Source organism: Lepidochelys kempii, chromosome 14 (assembly GCF_965140265.1).
Source record: "Lepidochelys kempii isolate rLepKem1 chromosome 14, rLepKem1.hap2, whole genome shotgun sequence".
In the NCBI taxonomy this organism is placed as follows: domain Eukaryota; kingdom Metazoa; phylum Chordata; order Testudines; family Cheloniidae; genus Lepidochelys; species Lepidochelys kempii.
Genome location: NC_133269.1, coordinates 37,967,111 through 37,985,288, shown reverse-complemented (window position 1 = coordinate 37,985,288; position 18,178 = coordinate 37,967,111). Strand labels below are relative to the sequence as shown.

The 18,178-nt window shown below is 49.9% G+C and overlaps 1 protein-coding gene across 1 annotated transcript in view; it reads left to right on the top strand.

Moving 5' to 3' along the window:
• Positions 1-2,030: 2,030 nt before the first annotated feature.
• The window catches only part of LOC140898080 (butyrophilin subfamily 1 member A1-like), a 41,898-nt gene continuing 25,750 nt past the window's right edge, over positions 2,031-18,178 (top strand). The window contains exons 1-5 of the mRNA XM_073311539.1: positions 2,031-2,307; positions 2,569-2,825; positions 4,628-4,744; positions 6,693-7,040; positions 12,765-13,046. Coding sequence (XP_073167640.1) covers positions 4,639-4,744; positions 6,693-7,040; positions 12,765-13,046 — 736 coding nt within the window. The 5' untranslated portion in view covers positions 2,031-2,307; positions 2,569-2,825; positions 4,628-4,638. The remainder of the gene's footprint in view (positions 2,308-2,568; positions 2,826-4,627; positions 4,745-6,692; positions 7,041-12,764; positions 13,047-18,178) is intronic.

Here is an 18,178-nt window from a genome sequence, read left to right as displayed (position 1 = left end):
CAGAAGCCAGGAAAGTTCCCCACAATAGCAGGACCATTCCCCCGCTTAAGCAGCACAGATGCTCCCAGCCACCAACACTGCCTGCAACCCCCCCCCCCATCTCCCCAGCCACTTCCCCAGCAGCCTTAGTCACAGCAGCACTCCCTGAGACCAACGTGACGTGTGAAATGGGAGGGTTTCCAGGATCAGGCCCTCGTCAGCTCCCATATATTATTGCTCCATATTTCATACAGGGGAAGCCGGGAGCCAGGAAGGGGGTCGGGGGTGGGGGGTGAGACTTCAGCACTGGAGCCCAGGTGGGGAAAGGGCTGCGATCCAGGAAAAAAAACCTTTTGTAGTGATAATCAAAGTGGACCATTTCTAGCAGTTGACAAGAACATGTGAGGAACAGTGTTTGTGTGTGTGTGTGTGGGGGGGAAATAAACCTGGGGAAATAGTTTTACTTTGTGTAATGACCCATGCACTCCCAGTCTTTATTCAAGCCTAATGTAATGGTGTCCAGTTTGCAAATTAATTCCAATTCAGCAGTCTCTCGTTGGAGTCTGCTTTTGAAATTTTTTTGTTGAAGAATTGCGACTTTTAGGTCTGAGATCGAGTGACCAGAGAGATTGAAGTGTTCTCTGACTGCTTTTTGAATGTTACAATTCTAGACGTCTGATTTGTGTCCATTTATTCTTTTGCGTAGAGACTGTCCGGTTTGGCCAATGTACATGGCAGAGGGGCATTGCTGGCACATGATAACTAACACAGCTACTATTCTGAAATTATTAGAGAGCTCTCCTAAGAGGTGTGGGAGACCCCAGTGCAAGTCCTTTCTCTCCCTCACACAGGGGGGCAGTGAACCTGGGTCTCTTCATATTGAGGTGAGTGCTCTAACTATTGGGATGGCACATCCTCCTCTGGCCAGACTTTGTCTGAGACTGGATCTGATGGTCGGCCTCTGAGCAGACCTGCTGGATCAGACCCTGCAGGCGAGCTAAGCGGAGGAGCACCTAGCTTCCCCAGGTTCATGGTTCGTGCTAGGGATTGGGCAGGAGATAGTGTGTGGGAGCCTTGTGGGAGACAACAGTGCACATGACTAGAGGCAGAAACAGGCACGGAGGGGACTGCTACTGCAAACACTGAGGCTCCATCCTCCAAGTGAGTTTCGGTTTTTTTGCTACTGGTAGCAGATTCCGATGGGAAGCAGTTCCTGACACACCGGCCAGCGTCAGCTGCCCGGATTGGGGGTTGCAGGGGGTGCCGGTGGCTGGGAGCATCTGCGCTGAGCGGCAAGGACACGGCCCCAGATCTGGGCTCTGCTCCCCCCCCCCCGTTCCCTGTTTGGGAAGGGGCGGGGCTGGGGGGAGGGGAACTCCTGTGATTTAGGAGAATCCAGCCCCTTGGCCCCACGCCCAGGGACTCCCCCTCCTCCTCCCCGGGCTGCTGGTGACAGCGTAACAGTGACGGACCCGCCGCCTCCCGCAGCCTCCAGCCCTGAGCCCCCCGCAGCTTTCACCGACCCTCAGACTTGGCCATGGCGCTCCCGCGGGGGGGACACACGCCGGGGGCTGGAACCAGCCCCTGGGGCAGCCCCGGGCTCTGCCGACACCAGCCCCTGAGCCGGAGCCTGCAGCGGAGGGGAGAGACCCGGGGAAAGGGCCGGGGCCGGGCAGGAAAGTGACTTTGCACCAAGGGCCCCTCCTCGCCCCAGCTCTGCTCCCGGGGGGGGGGGAGGGGCGCTGCGAGTCCCAGAGCTGCTGCTGCCCTCCCTGACCCCCCCGCCCCGGCTCTGCCCCCCTGAGCGCCTGCAGGAGCCGAGCCAGCTACAGCCGGGAAGTTCCTGAGTCACCCCCCCCCTCTGCCCCTCCCCATTGATCCGCTCCTGGTTCCCACCCCGGTCCCACTTAGTCACTCCGGATTTCAGCTCCCCTCCCCCCGCAGCATCCTCCCCCCGCCTTCCTCATTCTGCCTCCACTCAGGACGGGGGGGTGCTTTTTCGACAGGGCTGTGGGGACGGGGCTGGGCGGGGGAATTACTGAGAACCCAGCGATCCCTGGGGGGCAGGAACAGCAACGGGGGGGCATTGACACCCCGACACTGGCTCCCAACCCGGGGAGCTCTGAGCCCTGGGGTGGGGCTGGTTTTTTCAGAGGAATTTGCTCCGCCCCAACCAGCCCGGGACACAGACCGGGACTTCAACTTTCCCTACTTTGGTACTTTCAAGTTTGAGGCCAGGGGCAGGGGTGGGCACGAAGGGGGCTTGGCCCTGTCGATGGCGGGTCGGGTCTCAAACCCTCCGGCTTCAGGACCCCGTGTGCAGCCTCGGTAAGTGACATGGGGACCAGGGCCGGATTTAGGGGCACGTAACCTGGGCAACTCCCTGGGGTGCCAGGCTGGGGGGCGCCGGGCTCGGGGGCTGTTTTTGTTGTTAGCGATAAAAGGAAAAATCGAAGGTTTGAAGTAAAATGTTTCAGGTTTTCCTTATGTGGCTCATTTGTTACTAACCTCCTGGAACGTTCTAGAGCTTTGTAGAATTTTGTGGAACCTTCCCGACTTTCTGATTAAAAGCTTCTCTCCGGGATTCAGCCGGGAGGGAAGCTCCGGGCCCTGGATCCCCAGCTGCACGGCTCTGTCTAAGATTTCCGGACACACAGCATTGAGGTCCCTTCAGATGGGCCGTTAGCACCGATGGGCCTCACTGAAGGGATTCTCAGGGAGAAACCGGCACCTCCTGATTCTGAATGTCAACCTGGCTGTGGGAATGTCCCTGCAAATTCAGAGATTTCTCTGCATCTGAACACAGACTGGGACGCTGGCACAGAGCTGGGCTTCCTTTGTGACAGGTGTGTGTGTGTGTTTCTCTCCCCCCTCCTCCCCTTTGTTATTGTCACTGAACTGAAGTTCCAGAGGGAGGGGGTGAAAGACAAGAAGAGAAAACCCTTGGTCCAGATTCAGTGAATCCCTCCCAGCCCCACCCCAGTCTGCTTGACCATTGCCCCGAGGGAGGGCAGATGCTGTTACCGCTGCTGCCCATATTACAGGTGTCTGCCAGGGCAGGGGGTGCTTCACCTCCCCCGAGAGCCACACTGGGAGGCCGCGAGTCTGTGCCCTGGAGCCCTGGTCAGGCTCCCTTCCTGGCCAGTGCTGGCTGCTCTGTGGGTAACACGGTGGCCGTCCCAGTCTAGGGGAAGTTACAGGCACAGCCTGGTTCCTGGGAGGACTTGACACCACTGCACACCCTGGCAGGGGCTGCCCAGCTGCTTGAAGCGTGAGCCATGAGTGACACTAACATTTATCTAAAGCTCTCTCTGTCTCTAAGGGAACGTCTACACTGCAGCTGGGACTGAGCTTCCCAATGTGGGTAGATAGACACGTCCTAGCTGTGCTCAAGTTCATACGCTAAAACTAGCAGTGTAGCCGGGGCAGCACGAGCTAGCCACCCGGGTACGTACCCCAGGAGTCCAGGCAGGTTTGTTCTCAGGCAGGAAGCCCGAACTGCCGCCTGGGGTGGGCTACCCCGTTACTCCGCTATTTTTAGCATCCTAGCTCAAGGAGAGCTAGCATGTCTGTCTACGAGCATGGGGAAGCTCACTCCCAGCTGCAGTGTAGACGTACCCTGAGAGTGATTTAAATGGTGCAGACCCCAGGGGTCACAGAGATGTGGTGACCCTGATCAGAATTCCTTTGACATTTGCACCAATGCTGGAGGCAATGAAGGTGGGTCACTGACACATAAAATCACTGGGGTCAGCGACTGATCTGCTCATAGGGAGATCCCCAGAGACCTCTCACCTAGGACAGGTGTGGCTGGGAGATGGGGCCACTTTCCCCCACAGCGATCAGTGGCCATTCATACCCTACTCAAAGGCTTTGCCTGAACTGGCTTGTTTTCCCTAATATGGCCCATTCTATGGTAGCATCTAAATGCCCCAGCCAAGATGGGGCCCCATTGTGCTGGGAGCTGGACACACCAATAGTGAGAGACCCGCCCTGCCCAGGTGTAAAGGACCAGGGCTTAGGCAGTCTTGCCTAGAGGTCACAGCTGGGCTGAGGTCTCCCCACCTGGGATGGGAGTCATTGAGCCAGAGTTAGAGGAATCACAAGGCCAGGGTCTGTAAACAAGAGACCGGGTCAGAGTCAGATACCAGAGGTAGTACCAGGTTAGAATCAAGAGGCAGGATTCAGGGTCAGAGATTAGGAGACAAGGCAAAGCCCAGCACAGTAACAGACAAAGATTTGGGTAGTTGCCGAGACATCTTCCTGGGGCAAGCCCTGGAGTTAAGTAGGGGCACCTGGCCAATCAGAGGCCTGCAGGGTACTGTCACTCTGGGGCTCGTGGGCGGTACTTCCTGCGGAGCCTATTTTCCACACTGCTCCCCAGGTCCTTACACAGTCTAAATAGAGCAGAGAGCTCCGCAGGTCTCAGCCGTGGTACGCACTGGCTTCTGGCAGGTCTGGGTTTTAATCACAACAACATCTAACCCTGCTCAGAGCCAGGGCAGACGAGGACTGTGGGGGAAATCCCTTCCCTTCTGGTGTACGTTAGGCAACAGTGAGACTTGTTACCTCCTCCCCACTGCCCCATGGCACTGTCACTGCATCACACTCACTCACCGTCTGGTTTGTTATTTCTCCTGTTCCCCAGACCAAGCTACGATGACGGGGAAGGTTCCCTCGTTCTCCCCCGGCTCCACAGTGAGCTCCTATCTGTCCGGCTACGTTGCTCTCTGCCTCGCTCTACAGGTTCACCGGCTGGCATCAGGTAGGAGCTCCGGCCTCCTCGCTGGGTTTGCTGCTGTTGCTATTGCTGGTCATCACCGTCCGTCTCGCATCACTGCCTTGTCTTGTAAACAGTGTCTGTTCAACACGCCTGGTGTCTCTTTGCTCTTTACACAACAACCAGCAACCTGGAGAAACCACAGGGCACAGCTGGGTCCCCTGACCATGGTTAAGATCTATACACCAGCTTGTCAGGCCTTGACCGTACATCCACCCTACTGCTCTGGCTGGTTTCTGGCAGCTTCTAGAATACAGATCACAGGAGCACCACGACAGGGCTCACAAACTATTTAAAGGGACACTACCCATTCCTGTACACTGCACTGGCAGTCTGTATAAGTCACAGATCAGACTCTTCGGCCACAAACAAATCATGAATCCCCGACTCTTCAGCTGTGAAGTAACAACCCTCAGATCATTCATGCTGCTCTAGGCACATCTGATCAGGGCTCAGAGCTAAATCTCCTGTCACAAGGAGGGATGTGAAATTTGCCAGCTTCTTCATTCTGTTCCCTCAGGGATAATAGTGACCCACTCCAGCCCTGGGGCTGCCTCCACAGCAACTTGGGCATTTTGGTTCTCTCTTGCTGTGGTTTCCATCCTGCTAATTTAACCTGCTCTCTCTGTCTCTCCTGATGCTGAGTCTCTTCACCAAGACCCCCCTGCAATTCCATAATGGCTGCTTCTCTGCTTCCTGCACTTTTCTATTTGCCTCCTTCTCCCTCTCCATTATCTGGCCTCTGACTTTGCCTGCGTAGTGATGATCTATTTTCATATCTTTTTGTCTTGTATGCGCTTCACCATCCCTGCAGCAGTTGGGGAAGGCCCCATGACGGAGTGGCACAAAAAGTCCTTTGTGTATCAGAGAATCAAGCCCCCAATATCCATTGTGCCCGGGGTGCCCGTGAGAAGTTTTGAGCCCTATTCAGAGATAATAGGGACAATGTATAACCCTGACATGTGTACTCCGTGTGACAGGTATTGCAACCACAAGTGGTATTTTGGGGTTTATTTAATTAATTTTATGAAGGTTCTTTTTGTATCCCCTGTATAAATGGCACCTGTACATGTTATATGTACCTCTGTGGGCTCAGGATTGTAATCTATTCCATTGGGGAGGGTTACCTCATCTCCTCCAGGAGCTACAACCCATGGGGGTAATTACTGCTGGGACAGGTAACAGCTGCAGAGAAGTGCCACCCCTAAGGAGAATTGCACAAACTAGTTCAGACCAGGTCCCAGAAGCCAAAGAGAACAAAGATATTTGGTGAAAACCCCTTGATTTAAACAGACCAGAGGCCTGGGATCTTGGGCTAAAACTGACAGGATCTGTTACTCAAGAGGAAAAACCCTTAGAGAAGGTTTGAAGGACTTTGGAACCTATCAGAGAGTCCCATGTGCCGGATGAGAATCCTTCGGTATAAATGTAACATGTTCAGACCTCTTATTGGTTTATGGTAAGTTTTCTCTGTCAGGCTTTTGTCCTTCAAAGGTCTCTGCTTTGGAAGAGCTGTTTGGTTGCTGGTAACTGCTGGCACATGCTGTTCATAGCCCTGGGAGTGAAAACAAAGCGCAGATGCTGGTCTTTGGTCAGGCCTGCTGGGAAAACCACAGTGAATCGCAGGGAGCTGCAAGCCTTGAAACCCCAGTGTGGAGAGAGCGGGACGTGGGTCCCTGCCCAGGGAGAGGTGATGGCTGGAGGCCTGAGACCTAAGGGGACATTCCTTGAGCAGACCATAGAGGGAGTCAGAGGTGCAGTTACCCAAAGCTTGTGACTCTCTGCACTCAGAGACATGTCTAGGGCATTGCATGGGTATGGGGTGTTTGCTTCTAATGCAGGGTGTTCTCTTACTGTGAGTTTTACTGCTGAATTAAAGCCACCCCCAGCCCTTTACCGATTTAATTTCCATTTTTCATTGTATATTTCACAGCACAGTTCACAGTGACTGGACCTGACCACCCAGTCATTGCCTCCCTAGGTGGGGAGGCCGTCCTGCCCTGCCACCTCTCCCCTAGGATGAGCGCTGAGAACATGGAGGTGAGGTGGTTCCAATCCAAATACTCTGCGGTTGTGCACCTGTATAAGGATGGACAGGATCAGTATGAAGAGCAGATGGCAGAATATCAACAAAGAACTGAGTTCTTGAAAGACGACATCACCAGTGGGAGTGTTTCCCTGAGAATACGCAACATCCAACCCTCTGATGAGGGACCGTACAAGTGTCGTTTTCAGTCCAGTGTCACTTATGAAGAAGCTGTATTAGAATTACAGGTGGCAGGTCAGTAACTTGTTCTAATGCTTTGATGCCTTCAGCAGGGTAATGAGTGGAGTCAGAGGGTTCATTGTCAGAGGACATGTGATTTTTCTCATTATGGTGGGGTAATAGCTCTGCTCTGGTTACAGCTGGTTCTAGTTCACTGTTTAACAGCTGTTTTTTTCGTAGGCCTCTAAAATCCACACGCTTACTCAGACTGTCTTGAAATTGTTGTGACGCACTGCAGTCTGGGGTGGGGTTAGCGGGCTAAATCTGAGGTCATTAGAGCAAGTGGTTAATGAGATGCACAAACATCAATAAAAAGTCTGGCAAGATTAAGTTGTGATGATTACATTTTTGAGCACACCTGGGAACAAATGATGGCTGATCCTCCCCAAACTGATGTCACCAGCTGGGATTGATTTTGGCTCATGTCTGGCACCCACAGGGTAAGAGTAGTTGATGCACTGGGTCCTGTAGCCCAGGGCCTGGTATAAGAGTGGGAGAGTTGAGGAATTAGCCCCCCACCCCAGGACAGGTAAAGGCAGGAGGCCTGACCCCTGAAGGTGCTGCCAGAGAGACCAGCCAGAGGACAGGTGTAGCTAGTTCTGTGACCATGGCAGGAGGTTTAGGTCGGGTGCAGCAAACACCAGACTGCTGACAATCCCCATGGCAAGAAGACACCTCTGTGCCCTTCTACTGACACAGCCTACAGACCTCAGCACTGAAATGAGACATACGTGATTCCCCTCCTCCTATCGCAGTGACAGCTGTGACAGCCTCCTCGAATGAATCCCTCCACCAGTCACTACAGCTACTCTGAACGCAGCGAAGGCCGTGGAAGTGCAGGCAAATAGATGCTGGAATCTAAATCCAAGAAACACAACACAAGCAATGGTACCTTCTCATAGCCCTCCCTCATGGGGATTGCAGCAAAGGAGGTTTAGGTTGGACATTAGGAAAAACTTCCTAACTGTCAGCGTGGTTAAGCACTGGAATGAATTGCCTAGGGAGGTCGTGGAGCCTCCATCATTGGAGATTTTTAAGAGCAGATTAGGAAAAACTTCCTAACTGTCAGCGTGGTTAAGCACTGGAATGAATTGCCTAGGGAGGTCGTGGAGCCTCCATCATTGGAGATTTTTAAGAGCAGATTAGACAAACTCCTGCCAGGGATGGTCTAGATAATACTTAGTCCTGCCATGAGTGCAGGGGACTGGATTAGATGACCTCTCAAGGTCCCTTCCGGTCCGATGATTCTATGTCTGTGTATTATGGTACCGTCCTGCCTGAACCATTCCTAGCATCTATTGCCAGCCCCACGAGGCAGAATTAAGGTTGCATGGCAGGGGTGCTGTGCGCCATTATTTTTTATCTCTTGGGTTTCAGACATTTAAGTTTAGCTGCTCTCTGCATTTTGGGAAGGCACAAGGCACTGCTGGGCATCCTTACTTCTTCTTCAAGTGCTGTTCCTGTGGGTGTTCCACTCCAGGTGACGGTGCGTCCCGGCACCATTGATCGGAGATCTTCGGTAGCAGTGCCTGGTTGGGACACACGCGCTCGGCTGCTGTCTCGCGGCGTTGTTAGGGTCTGCCTGAGCGCACGCGTCCCGCACCCCCTTCAGTTCCTTCTCAACCGTCCTCAGCTGAAGACGGTATTTGGGGCAGTGCTCAACCTCTTCCCTGGTCTCTGAAGGAAATAAGTAGAAAGAAATAGAATTAGTTAGACAAAAATATCCCAGTTCTCTCCCTTCCTTTAGAATAGTTCGTTGGTTTCAAAAAAAGACAGACAAACTTTTTTTTCCTCACGTTTGTCTCCTGTTGAGACTCTCTCCCCGGCCATCATACTTCAATGATGCCGGGGTCCCCAGGCTTTAAGAAATATGATTCCTGTAAGGAATCTATGCTGTGGTCTGATGGACACTCATGGTGTGTGAAGTGCCTCGGCGAGACACACGTTCCTGCCAAGTGAATTCATTGTGTCATAACATGGACTTGCAGCTAAAAATGCTCCTGATGGAGAAATCTCTGCAGCCACCTATGGAGACGGGCAGAAGTAAACCCTCTCCCTCACGCTCCCCTGCGAGGTAGGAACCGATTGGGAACGTGGCTTCACCCTCTCAAGCGAAGAGGCAGGAAACCCCAATGTCTCCGCACAGAGACTTTCAAAAGGGTAAAGGGTCTCGTGCGAGATCTTTACTGTTGGTGCTGACAGCGCCAAAAGGAGGCGATTTCGACTGCCCCAGCACCTCAGCTGCGGCTCACAGGGGCGCAAAAGCAGGGACCCGCCTTCCCACAGTGGGAAGCTCTCCTTGGCACCGGTCCCATTGGCACTGAAGATAGACCCGGTACCGACAAGAACGTTGGCACCAAGCCTGCCCATCACCCCCGCAGCAGACGCGGACCCCGGTCAGGGTGCCTATAAATGGCCCATGGCGCATGCGAATGCAAAACAAAAGTCAATGTGGGCTTCCGCTCACACTTTGCGCTCCGCAGGACCACAGCCCATGGAGCAGCAGCAATTCTTGCACCAAGATGACGTCTGCATGGCCCCTGAGGGAGCGCACCTAGGGGAACACACAACACAGGGCCACTGGTCCCTATCAGAGACGCGTCTACACATACATTTTCTCGAGCTCAGAGCAGTCAGATACGCCTGCCTTCACTTTTCCCCATCGTAAGGAACAAGTCCATTCGGATCCTCACGGACAATATAGCATGTATGTTCTACATCAACAGGCTGGGGGGAGCACGGTCACACTCCCTATGCACAGAAGCCAACCACCCACAGGGACAGCACTCGAAGAAGAAGAGAAGGTTACTCACCTTGCAGTAACTGAGGTTCTTTGAGAGGTGTGACCCTGTGGATGCTCCACTACCCACCCTCCTCCCCTCTACTTTGGAGTACTAATCAGACAACTCTACGGTAGAGAAGGGGGTGCGGGATGTGCACGCTCAGGCAGACCCTAATGAAGCCACAAGACAGCAGCTGAGCACGTGCGTCCCGACCAGGCACTGCTACTGAAGATCTCCGATCAACGGCGCCGGGTGGACTGGAGCACCCACAGGGACACACATTTCGAAGAACCTCGGTTACTGCAAGGTGAGTAACCTTCTCTTCTGCATTAGCAAGTATATTGTGGGTATTAATATGTAACTATAGAGCCCTCATGGCTGAGATGGAGTCTGCTCTGCAGAGCGGCTCTGGCCAAGAACAGGCTCACACTGGAGTACACCGGGGTAACTCCCTTCCAACCTAGAGGCACCTGTTCCAAACTGCTGCGGTGTAAACGCACACACACCAGAATAGTACAATGAATATAGGAAAGGTAAATACATATTTACAGAGCAATGAAGGTAGAAAAACAACAGGGGAGAATACAGGGGGAGCAGTAAAACGGTTAGATGCAACACGAGGCCCCACAAGCCCAGTGGTACCACAATATTACAGGGTAGATGACAAGCACTGTGTCTACACTCAGAGTTCACGAGTCCTGGGCAGAGTTCCAGTCCGGTGGTGAGTCTTCAGTGCTCCTGGTTGTGTTTAGCGCCAGTGAACTTTCCCCAACAAACCTCTCCGGTGCCCTCTTCTGCCACTCTCTGCAAACCCCACAGAGCAACAACCTCCCTACTTAACTGACTACAGCCTCCCTCCTCTTTCCTAATGCAAAGTCATAAGCCCCAGACAGCTCTGGGTGACAGGGATACTGGGTCCACCAGTTGGTCCTTCTCAGGTGATTCCTCCCTGGCATGGTGCTTTTCCTGGCTCCCTCCTGGGATGTCCCCGGTCAGCTGCTCTGTCCCTCATGGGCTTTGGGCTGGTTCTCAGCTGCTGTCATTTGTGAGGGTCACTCCCTGTAACCCTCTTGTTGGGAGATAGAGACATACATTCTACTTAAAACCCTTCCAGCCACTCACTCCCATCCACAGCACAATAACTGTCCGCTGTGGGTAACCTGAGCTGCCAAGACTGGGTATTACACAGAGTTCACTTTATAACCACAACACGGTCATTCCCTTCTGTACCGTACATGTAACCTACCAAACTTTGGTTACACAAGTACCCACCATAATTCCATGTTACTGCAGGAAGAGTGAGCGGGTTCAGTCTGGTTTGACAGCGGAACTCTCATCCGTGGATAACAACACATGAGATAAATATGCACATTTGGACAGTCGTGGACGCCCATAACCTGAATTGCTCCCGTTTGGAATAAAGACACCACAGTGTAGTAAAGCTGCTCAAACTAAAACAATCATTAGGTTCATAAGGGGACAATCTGAGGGTTAACTGAGACTCCTTATAAATCTAAACACAATCTTATCATTACATCAGCACAGCAAATACTTTGCAAACAACAACAACAAAATTAATATCAAACGTACAGATTTCTTCAGTACCAAATGGTTCACAGGCCCCAAACCCTGTGCATTTAAAACATACACTACTGATTTGGCGTTAATGTCCCCACACTGTTCTGAGCTGAACCAGTTCTTGGAAATTGGCTGATACCCTTCTTGTGGTTATCTTCTTGCTGCAGTTAGTAAAATCAGGCCTATGATTATCGGCCTTCAGGCCAAAGATCTTCACCTCCCCTGTGGTGTGGCTGTCGCCCTCTGGGTATGGCTGAACTAAAAGAAGAGTTTGCCACCTTTGTTCCTTATATTGGGAGTGGAATTGGCCCCCACCTTTGGAGATGCCCTACTGAGCATGCTGCAAAGGTTCATGAACTTTTTCCTTTGTTTACCTGCAAGTCCCCATCTAGCTGGAGTCAGTGGACTGTTTAGAAGGAACAGCAACAGAAGCACAGGGGTGTGTGCGGGGGTTGTTACATATAATTTTCACCTTAGGCCTTTTAACCTCAGTTCTTGTCTGTGACTCTTGGGCATTTCCCATGAGTCTGTCAGACCAAAGCCTTGTGAGTCCCACTCCTGCTGGGAGAGATTTCTGTAGTCTGTGCTCTCCTGGTCAAGAATTGTTTCCCTCTCTACGATGGTCTGTGTGAAATTTCCAGATACCCTAAGGTATCTGCACACAAACGGATCCCATAATAAGGAAATCCATTTGAATTCACACCTCTGGTTAAGGTACAAGACTCTTGTTTCAGATTAAGATAATTTTATTTCCGTTTAGCTCATCGGTAATAAAAAACCCCAAGTGTGATCTGCTGTGGGAGGTGTTACCTTAAGCCTGCAACTCCTTGTTATCTAGTGTTTGTGTTTCTGTTTTGCTGAGTGTATTTCCTGGCTTTCACAGGTACCAATTTTTGCTACCCACTTCTGCATTCTGGAAAGGTACAAGGCACTGCCAAGCAACCTGAACTCCCCTATAACAAAGTTTTTTATTAGTGAATTAATTTGAGGCTTGTCTACACATAGATGTGCACTGGTTTTGATGAACTCGTCCAAACCTGTGTGTGAACACTTACACGGGTTTGGAAATGGCTTACATTGATTTAGCTTGAGTCAATTCCTGCCTGCTTTAAGAGTGTCCACATAGGGATTTGCATTTGATTAACTAAATCAGTTTAACTAAACTGGAGCAAGTTTGTCCATAGAAAAGCCCTGACATTAACATTAACTCTACTGTATATCAAATAGGAATCTGGCCAGATTAACTGACCAGCTGCACTTGTGGACTCACATTTGATTATTAGTTTAATAGGAAATGGCTTTTGATAACAGTGTAAAAACTTTTGGCTCATTACTGGGCACTGTAGGATTATCACAAGTTCATTTATTTCTTCTGTAGATTTGGGCTCTGCTCCTGCCATCTCTGTGGAGGGACATCAGGACAGAGGGATCCGGGTTGTGTGTCGATCATCCGGATGGTACCCAGAGCCCAAGGCTCAGTGGAGAGATCTCCAGGGGCAGCTCTTACCATCGGCCTCTGAAAACATATCCCAAGAGGCCGATGGCCTGTTTCAAACCGAGATTGCCATTGTTCTAAGAGAAGAGTCCAACCAGAAAGTGTCCTGCTGTGTCAGGAACCCCCGTCTCGACCAGGAGAGAGAGTCAGCGATTTACGTAACAGGTCAGTGCCCCCCTCCCCCCCAGCCGCACATAGATAGACTGAGATGCTGCAGACGTGGGCGGAGAGTATTTATCATTGTGTCTCCGGTTCATTGGCCTGGACCTTCAAGGTACCGAACCCTTCTTGAAAAGTCCTGAGCAACCTCCGTTCTCTTTGGATGTATCTACCCTGCAGTTAGACACCTGCTCATGGCCTGTGGCTAAGGGCCTCAGGATAAGGGGCTGTTAAATTCTGGTGTAGACATTCGGGCTTGGGCTGCAGTCCAGACTCCAGACCCGTGTGAGGTGGGAGGGTCCCAGAGCTCGGGCTTCAGCCTGAGCCCAAGTATCTACACTGCAATTAAACAGCCCCTTAGCCTGAGCCCCATGAGCCTGAGTCAATGGCACGGGCCAGTTGTGGGTGCTAATTATAGGGTAGATGTACCCTTTGACTCCAGTAGGAGCTGAGGTTGTTTAACACCTTGCAGGCTGGGATGTCATTGGCCAGATTTTCATAACAGCTCAGTACCCAGCAATCATCATTTTTCTCACTGGGGGTGGGGGAGGAAATTCTCCTTTGTTCTTGTGGTATAGTGGGGACTGTGTTGGAATTGCAAGCTATCGCTTTAAGAGTGGGGGGTTTCCAGGTCCTGTTTGCAGGCTAGAGGGCTCTGTAGGAAAGTGTGTGAGCAGAATCAGGGCCTGTCTACAGGAACAGTTAGTTTGTGGCAAGCGGGGGTGTAAATCTGTCTCACACTGGCCTGCTGGGCACTGTCTGTCTGTGTGGACCCTGCTACGTGCACTAACAATTCTGTAGTGCGCTTTGATCTGCCCCGCTTTGAAACCGGAACAGAGCAACGTGCACCAGGAAACTTTAAGTGCATGGCAGCAGCGTCCACACGGCTAGTTAGTGGGCAGCAGGCTAGTGTGAGGTGGATTTACCTGTCCGCACACAGGTTTGCACTAGTTCACAAACTGTTCCTATGAATGAGCCAACATAAAGCAAGGTGGGGTGAGTTGTTCCCAGGGCGTTAGGGAGCAGCCCCCCCTCTGGTTTAGGTTCTTGTGTGTTAAGGTTCTGGATTCTAAGACAAAGTCACGTTACGCTGCAACCTTCCAGCAGGAGTATTTATGTTTGTGTCTAACTTCTCTGTGTGCTGTGACCATTACAGTTCTCAGTGAGGGTGGGGGAGGGAATTCTCCTTTGTTCTCAGTGAGAGTTGCTGGGTGCTGAGCATTTATGAAAATCTGGCTAATGAAGTCATTTTTCCTGAATAGCACAAGAGCCCTGATTATGATCCGAGCACTAGGTGACATCTGAAAATACCACATCAGTGTGAGAGCTGCACTACGGGCCCTGTCCTGCAGTTCAGACTGTGACAAAACTCCCATTGGCTTAAATAAGCGTTTTGCCGGCGTCAGAACTTGAGGATCAGGTTGTAACTTGTATTTAACTGCACAAAAGGCAGTAAACACAGAGCTCCATGGCTAGCATAATTCTGATCTCCCCTGTGAATATACATTATAGTTTTTCAATTCAGTTACACAATGGGCCTGATCCTGCCTTCCTGCATAACCAAGTCAGTGGGAGCATTGGGAATTCCAGCAACAAAGGATCAGGCCCAAAATATTCAGAAACAAAATCGTACATAAGAGCAGCTTATAATTTAGAAAAAAAGGTTTATATTTTGTGTATTATTATCGATCAAATAACTGTTAATACAGAATTAATATTTCATCACTGTAATAATAAGAATATTGTATTTGTAAAGTACTAGTAATATGAGATTTCAAAGTGCTGCACTGCTTAATAACCTCTCGGTATGCTTGGAATGACATGATCGTTATAGAATCATAGAATTGTAGGACTGGAAGGGACCTCGAGAGGTCATCTAGTCCAGTCCCCCGCAGTCATGGCAGGATTAAGTATTATCTAGACCATCCCTGACAGGTGGTCGTCTAACCTGCTCTTAAAAATGTCCAATGATGGAGATTCCACAACCTCCCTAGGCAATTTGTTCCAGTGCTTATCCACCCTGACAGTTAGGACCTTTTTCCCAATGTCGAACCTAAACCGCCCTTGCTGCAATTTAAGCCCATTGCTTCTTGTCCTATCCTCACAGGTTAAGAAGAAGAATTTTTCTTCCTCCTCCTTGTAACAACCTTTTATGTCCTTGAAAACTGTTATCATGGCCTCTCTCAGTCTTCTCTTCTCCAGACTAAATAAACCCAGTTTTTTCAACCTTCCCTCATGGGTCATGTCTTCTAGACTTTTAGTCATTTTTGTTGCTCTTCTCTGGACTTTCTCCAATTTGTCCACATCCTTCCTGAAATGTGGCACCCAGAACTGGATACAATACTCCGGCTGAGGCCGTATCAGCACAGAGTAGAACGGAAGAATTACTGCTCATGTCTTGCTTACAATACTCCTGCTAATACATCCCAGAAGAATGTTCACTTTTTTTGCAACAGTTTTACACTGTTGACTCATACAGTAACTCCTCACTTAAAGTCGTCTTGGTTAACGTTGTTTTGTTGTTACGTTGCTGATCAGTTAGGGAACACGCCCGTTTAAAGTTGCGCGATGTCTCTTGTAACGTTGTTTGGCAGCTGCCTGCTTTGTCCACTGCTTGCAGGAAGAGCAGCCCGTTGCAGCTAGCTGGTGGGGGCTTGGAACCAGAGTGGACCAGCAGCCCCAATAAGTTCCCTGTGCAGCAGCCACCCAGCAGGCTATCAGTTCCCAGGCAGTTCAGCTGCCCCTCCCCCAACTGCCCTGTGCTGCTCCTGCCCTCGGCCTTGGAGCTGCTCCTGGGAGCCTCCCGCTTGCTGTGCAAAGGTGGGGGGAAGAGGGGGTGCTAATGTCAGGGTGTCCCCCTCCCCCTGCTCCTGCCCCTCTGGTTCTGTACCTCATCTCCACAGAGTGAGGGGGCACATGACAGGGCTCAGGACGGAGGGAACTTGCTGGCAGCAGCTATTGCCTCAATTTGCTAAACTACTTAAAAAGGCAACGTACTTAGAGTGGGGTCATCGTACTTAAAGGGGCAAATGCGCATCTCTCTCTCACACATGGTGTGTGTCCCTGTCTCTGTCTGCCATGCTGTCTCTCCTCCCTCCATTCGTGCTGCCTTGTAGAGTGTGAGGCTACATTAACAGCAATGTGTTAACCCTTGAGGGCTCAGCCGAGTGCTAGTTCATCATTTAGCAGTAAGGCATTCCCTGGGAAATATCCCTTCCTCCTCCACCCTCTAACTTCACCACCTCAACCAAGCTTCACAATCATCATTGCTGTGTACAGTATTAAATTGTTTGTTTAAAACTTATACTGTGTGTATGTGTGTGTGTGTGTGTGTGTATATATATATATATATATATAGTCTTTTGTCTGGTGAAAAAAATGTCCCTGCAACCTAACCCCCCCACACACTTACATTAATTCTTATGGGGAAATTGGATTTACTTAACATCGTTTCGCTTAAAGTAGCATTTTTCAGGAACACAACTAGAACATTAAGCGAGGAGTTATTGTATTTAGCTTGTGATCCACTATGATCCCTTTCTGCAGTACTCCTTCCTAGGCAGTCATTTGTCATTTTCTATGTGTGCAACTGACTGTTCCTTCCTAAATGGAGTACTTTGCATTTGTTCTTATTGAATTTCATCCTATTTACTTCAGACCATTTCTCCAGCTTGCCCAGATCATTTTGAATTTTAATTTTATCCTGCAAAGTACTTGCAACCCCTCCCAGCTTGGTATCATCCGCAAACTTTATAAGTGTACTCTCTATGACATCATCTAAATCATCAATGAAGATATTGAACAGAACCAGACCCAAAACTGATCCCTGTGGGACCCCACTTGATATGCCCTCCCAGCTTGACTGTGAACCACTAACTACTCTTTGGGAATGTTTTTCCAACCAGTTATACACCCACCTTATAGTAGCTCCATCTAGGTTGTATTTCCCTCTTTTGTTTATGAGAAGGTCATACCAGACAGTATCAAAAGCCTTACTGAAGTCAAGATGTACCACATCTACCGCTTCCCCCCATCCACAAGGCTTGTTTCCCTGTCAAAGAAAGTTATTAGGACAATTTGTTCTTGACAAATCCATGGTTGACTGTTGCTTATCACCTTATTATCATCTAGGTGTTTGCAAATTGATTGCTTAATTATTTGCTCCATTATCTTTCTGGGTACTGAAGTTAAGCTGATTGATCTGTAATTCCCCGGGTTGTCCTTATTTCCCTATTTATAGACTGGCACTATATTTGCCCTTTTCCATTCCTCTAGAATCTCTCCCATCTTCCATGACTTTTCAAAGATAATCACTAATGTCTCAGATATCTCCTCAGTCAGCTCCTTGAGTATTCTAGGACTTATTTCATCAGGCCCTGGTGACTTGAAGACATCTAACTTGTCTAAGTAATTTTTAACTTTTTCTTTCCCTAGCCCCTGATCCTACCTCATTTTCACTGGAATTCACTGTGTTAGATGGCCAATCACTACTAACCTTTTTGGTGAAAGCCGAAACAAAAAAGTAATTTAGCACTTCTGCCATTTCCACATTTTCTGCTATTGTTTTTTCCTGCTCATTGAGTAACGGGCCTACCCTGTCCTTGGTCTTCCTCTTGCTTCTAATGTATTTGTAGAATGTTTTCTTGTTACCCTTTATGTCTCTAGCTAGCTTAATCTCATTTTGTTCCTTGTCCTTTCTAAATTTGTCCCTACATACTTGTGTTATTTGTTTATATTCATCATTTGTAATTTGAAATTACAAATTTTTAATTCAGAGCATACACATGGAGAGTTAGAAACAAAATATAAATACTCTTCCTGAAAGGTTGCAATGAAACACTGCTTTATTTCTAAGACTCCAAAACTCTAACACACCACAGCCAAATACAGAGAGAGACAAAGCAGGCTGCTCCCTAAGGCAGAGAGGCAGAACTGAACCCACCGTGGTGTAGGCTGGTTCTTTGCAGATGGACTGCAGAGGCTCCAGATTGTACACTCCCTGCAGAGCCCTTTAGTCTGCAAGCAACACCAGGAATCACCTCAGGATTTAAAGTGACTCTTGTAATTTGTACCCGGCTTTCAATACACCACTAATTACTTAACAAGGACCCTCTAGTCAGCCATTGCTCCAGGGCCCA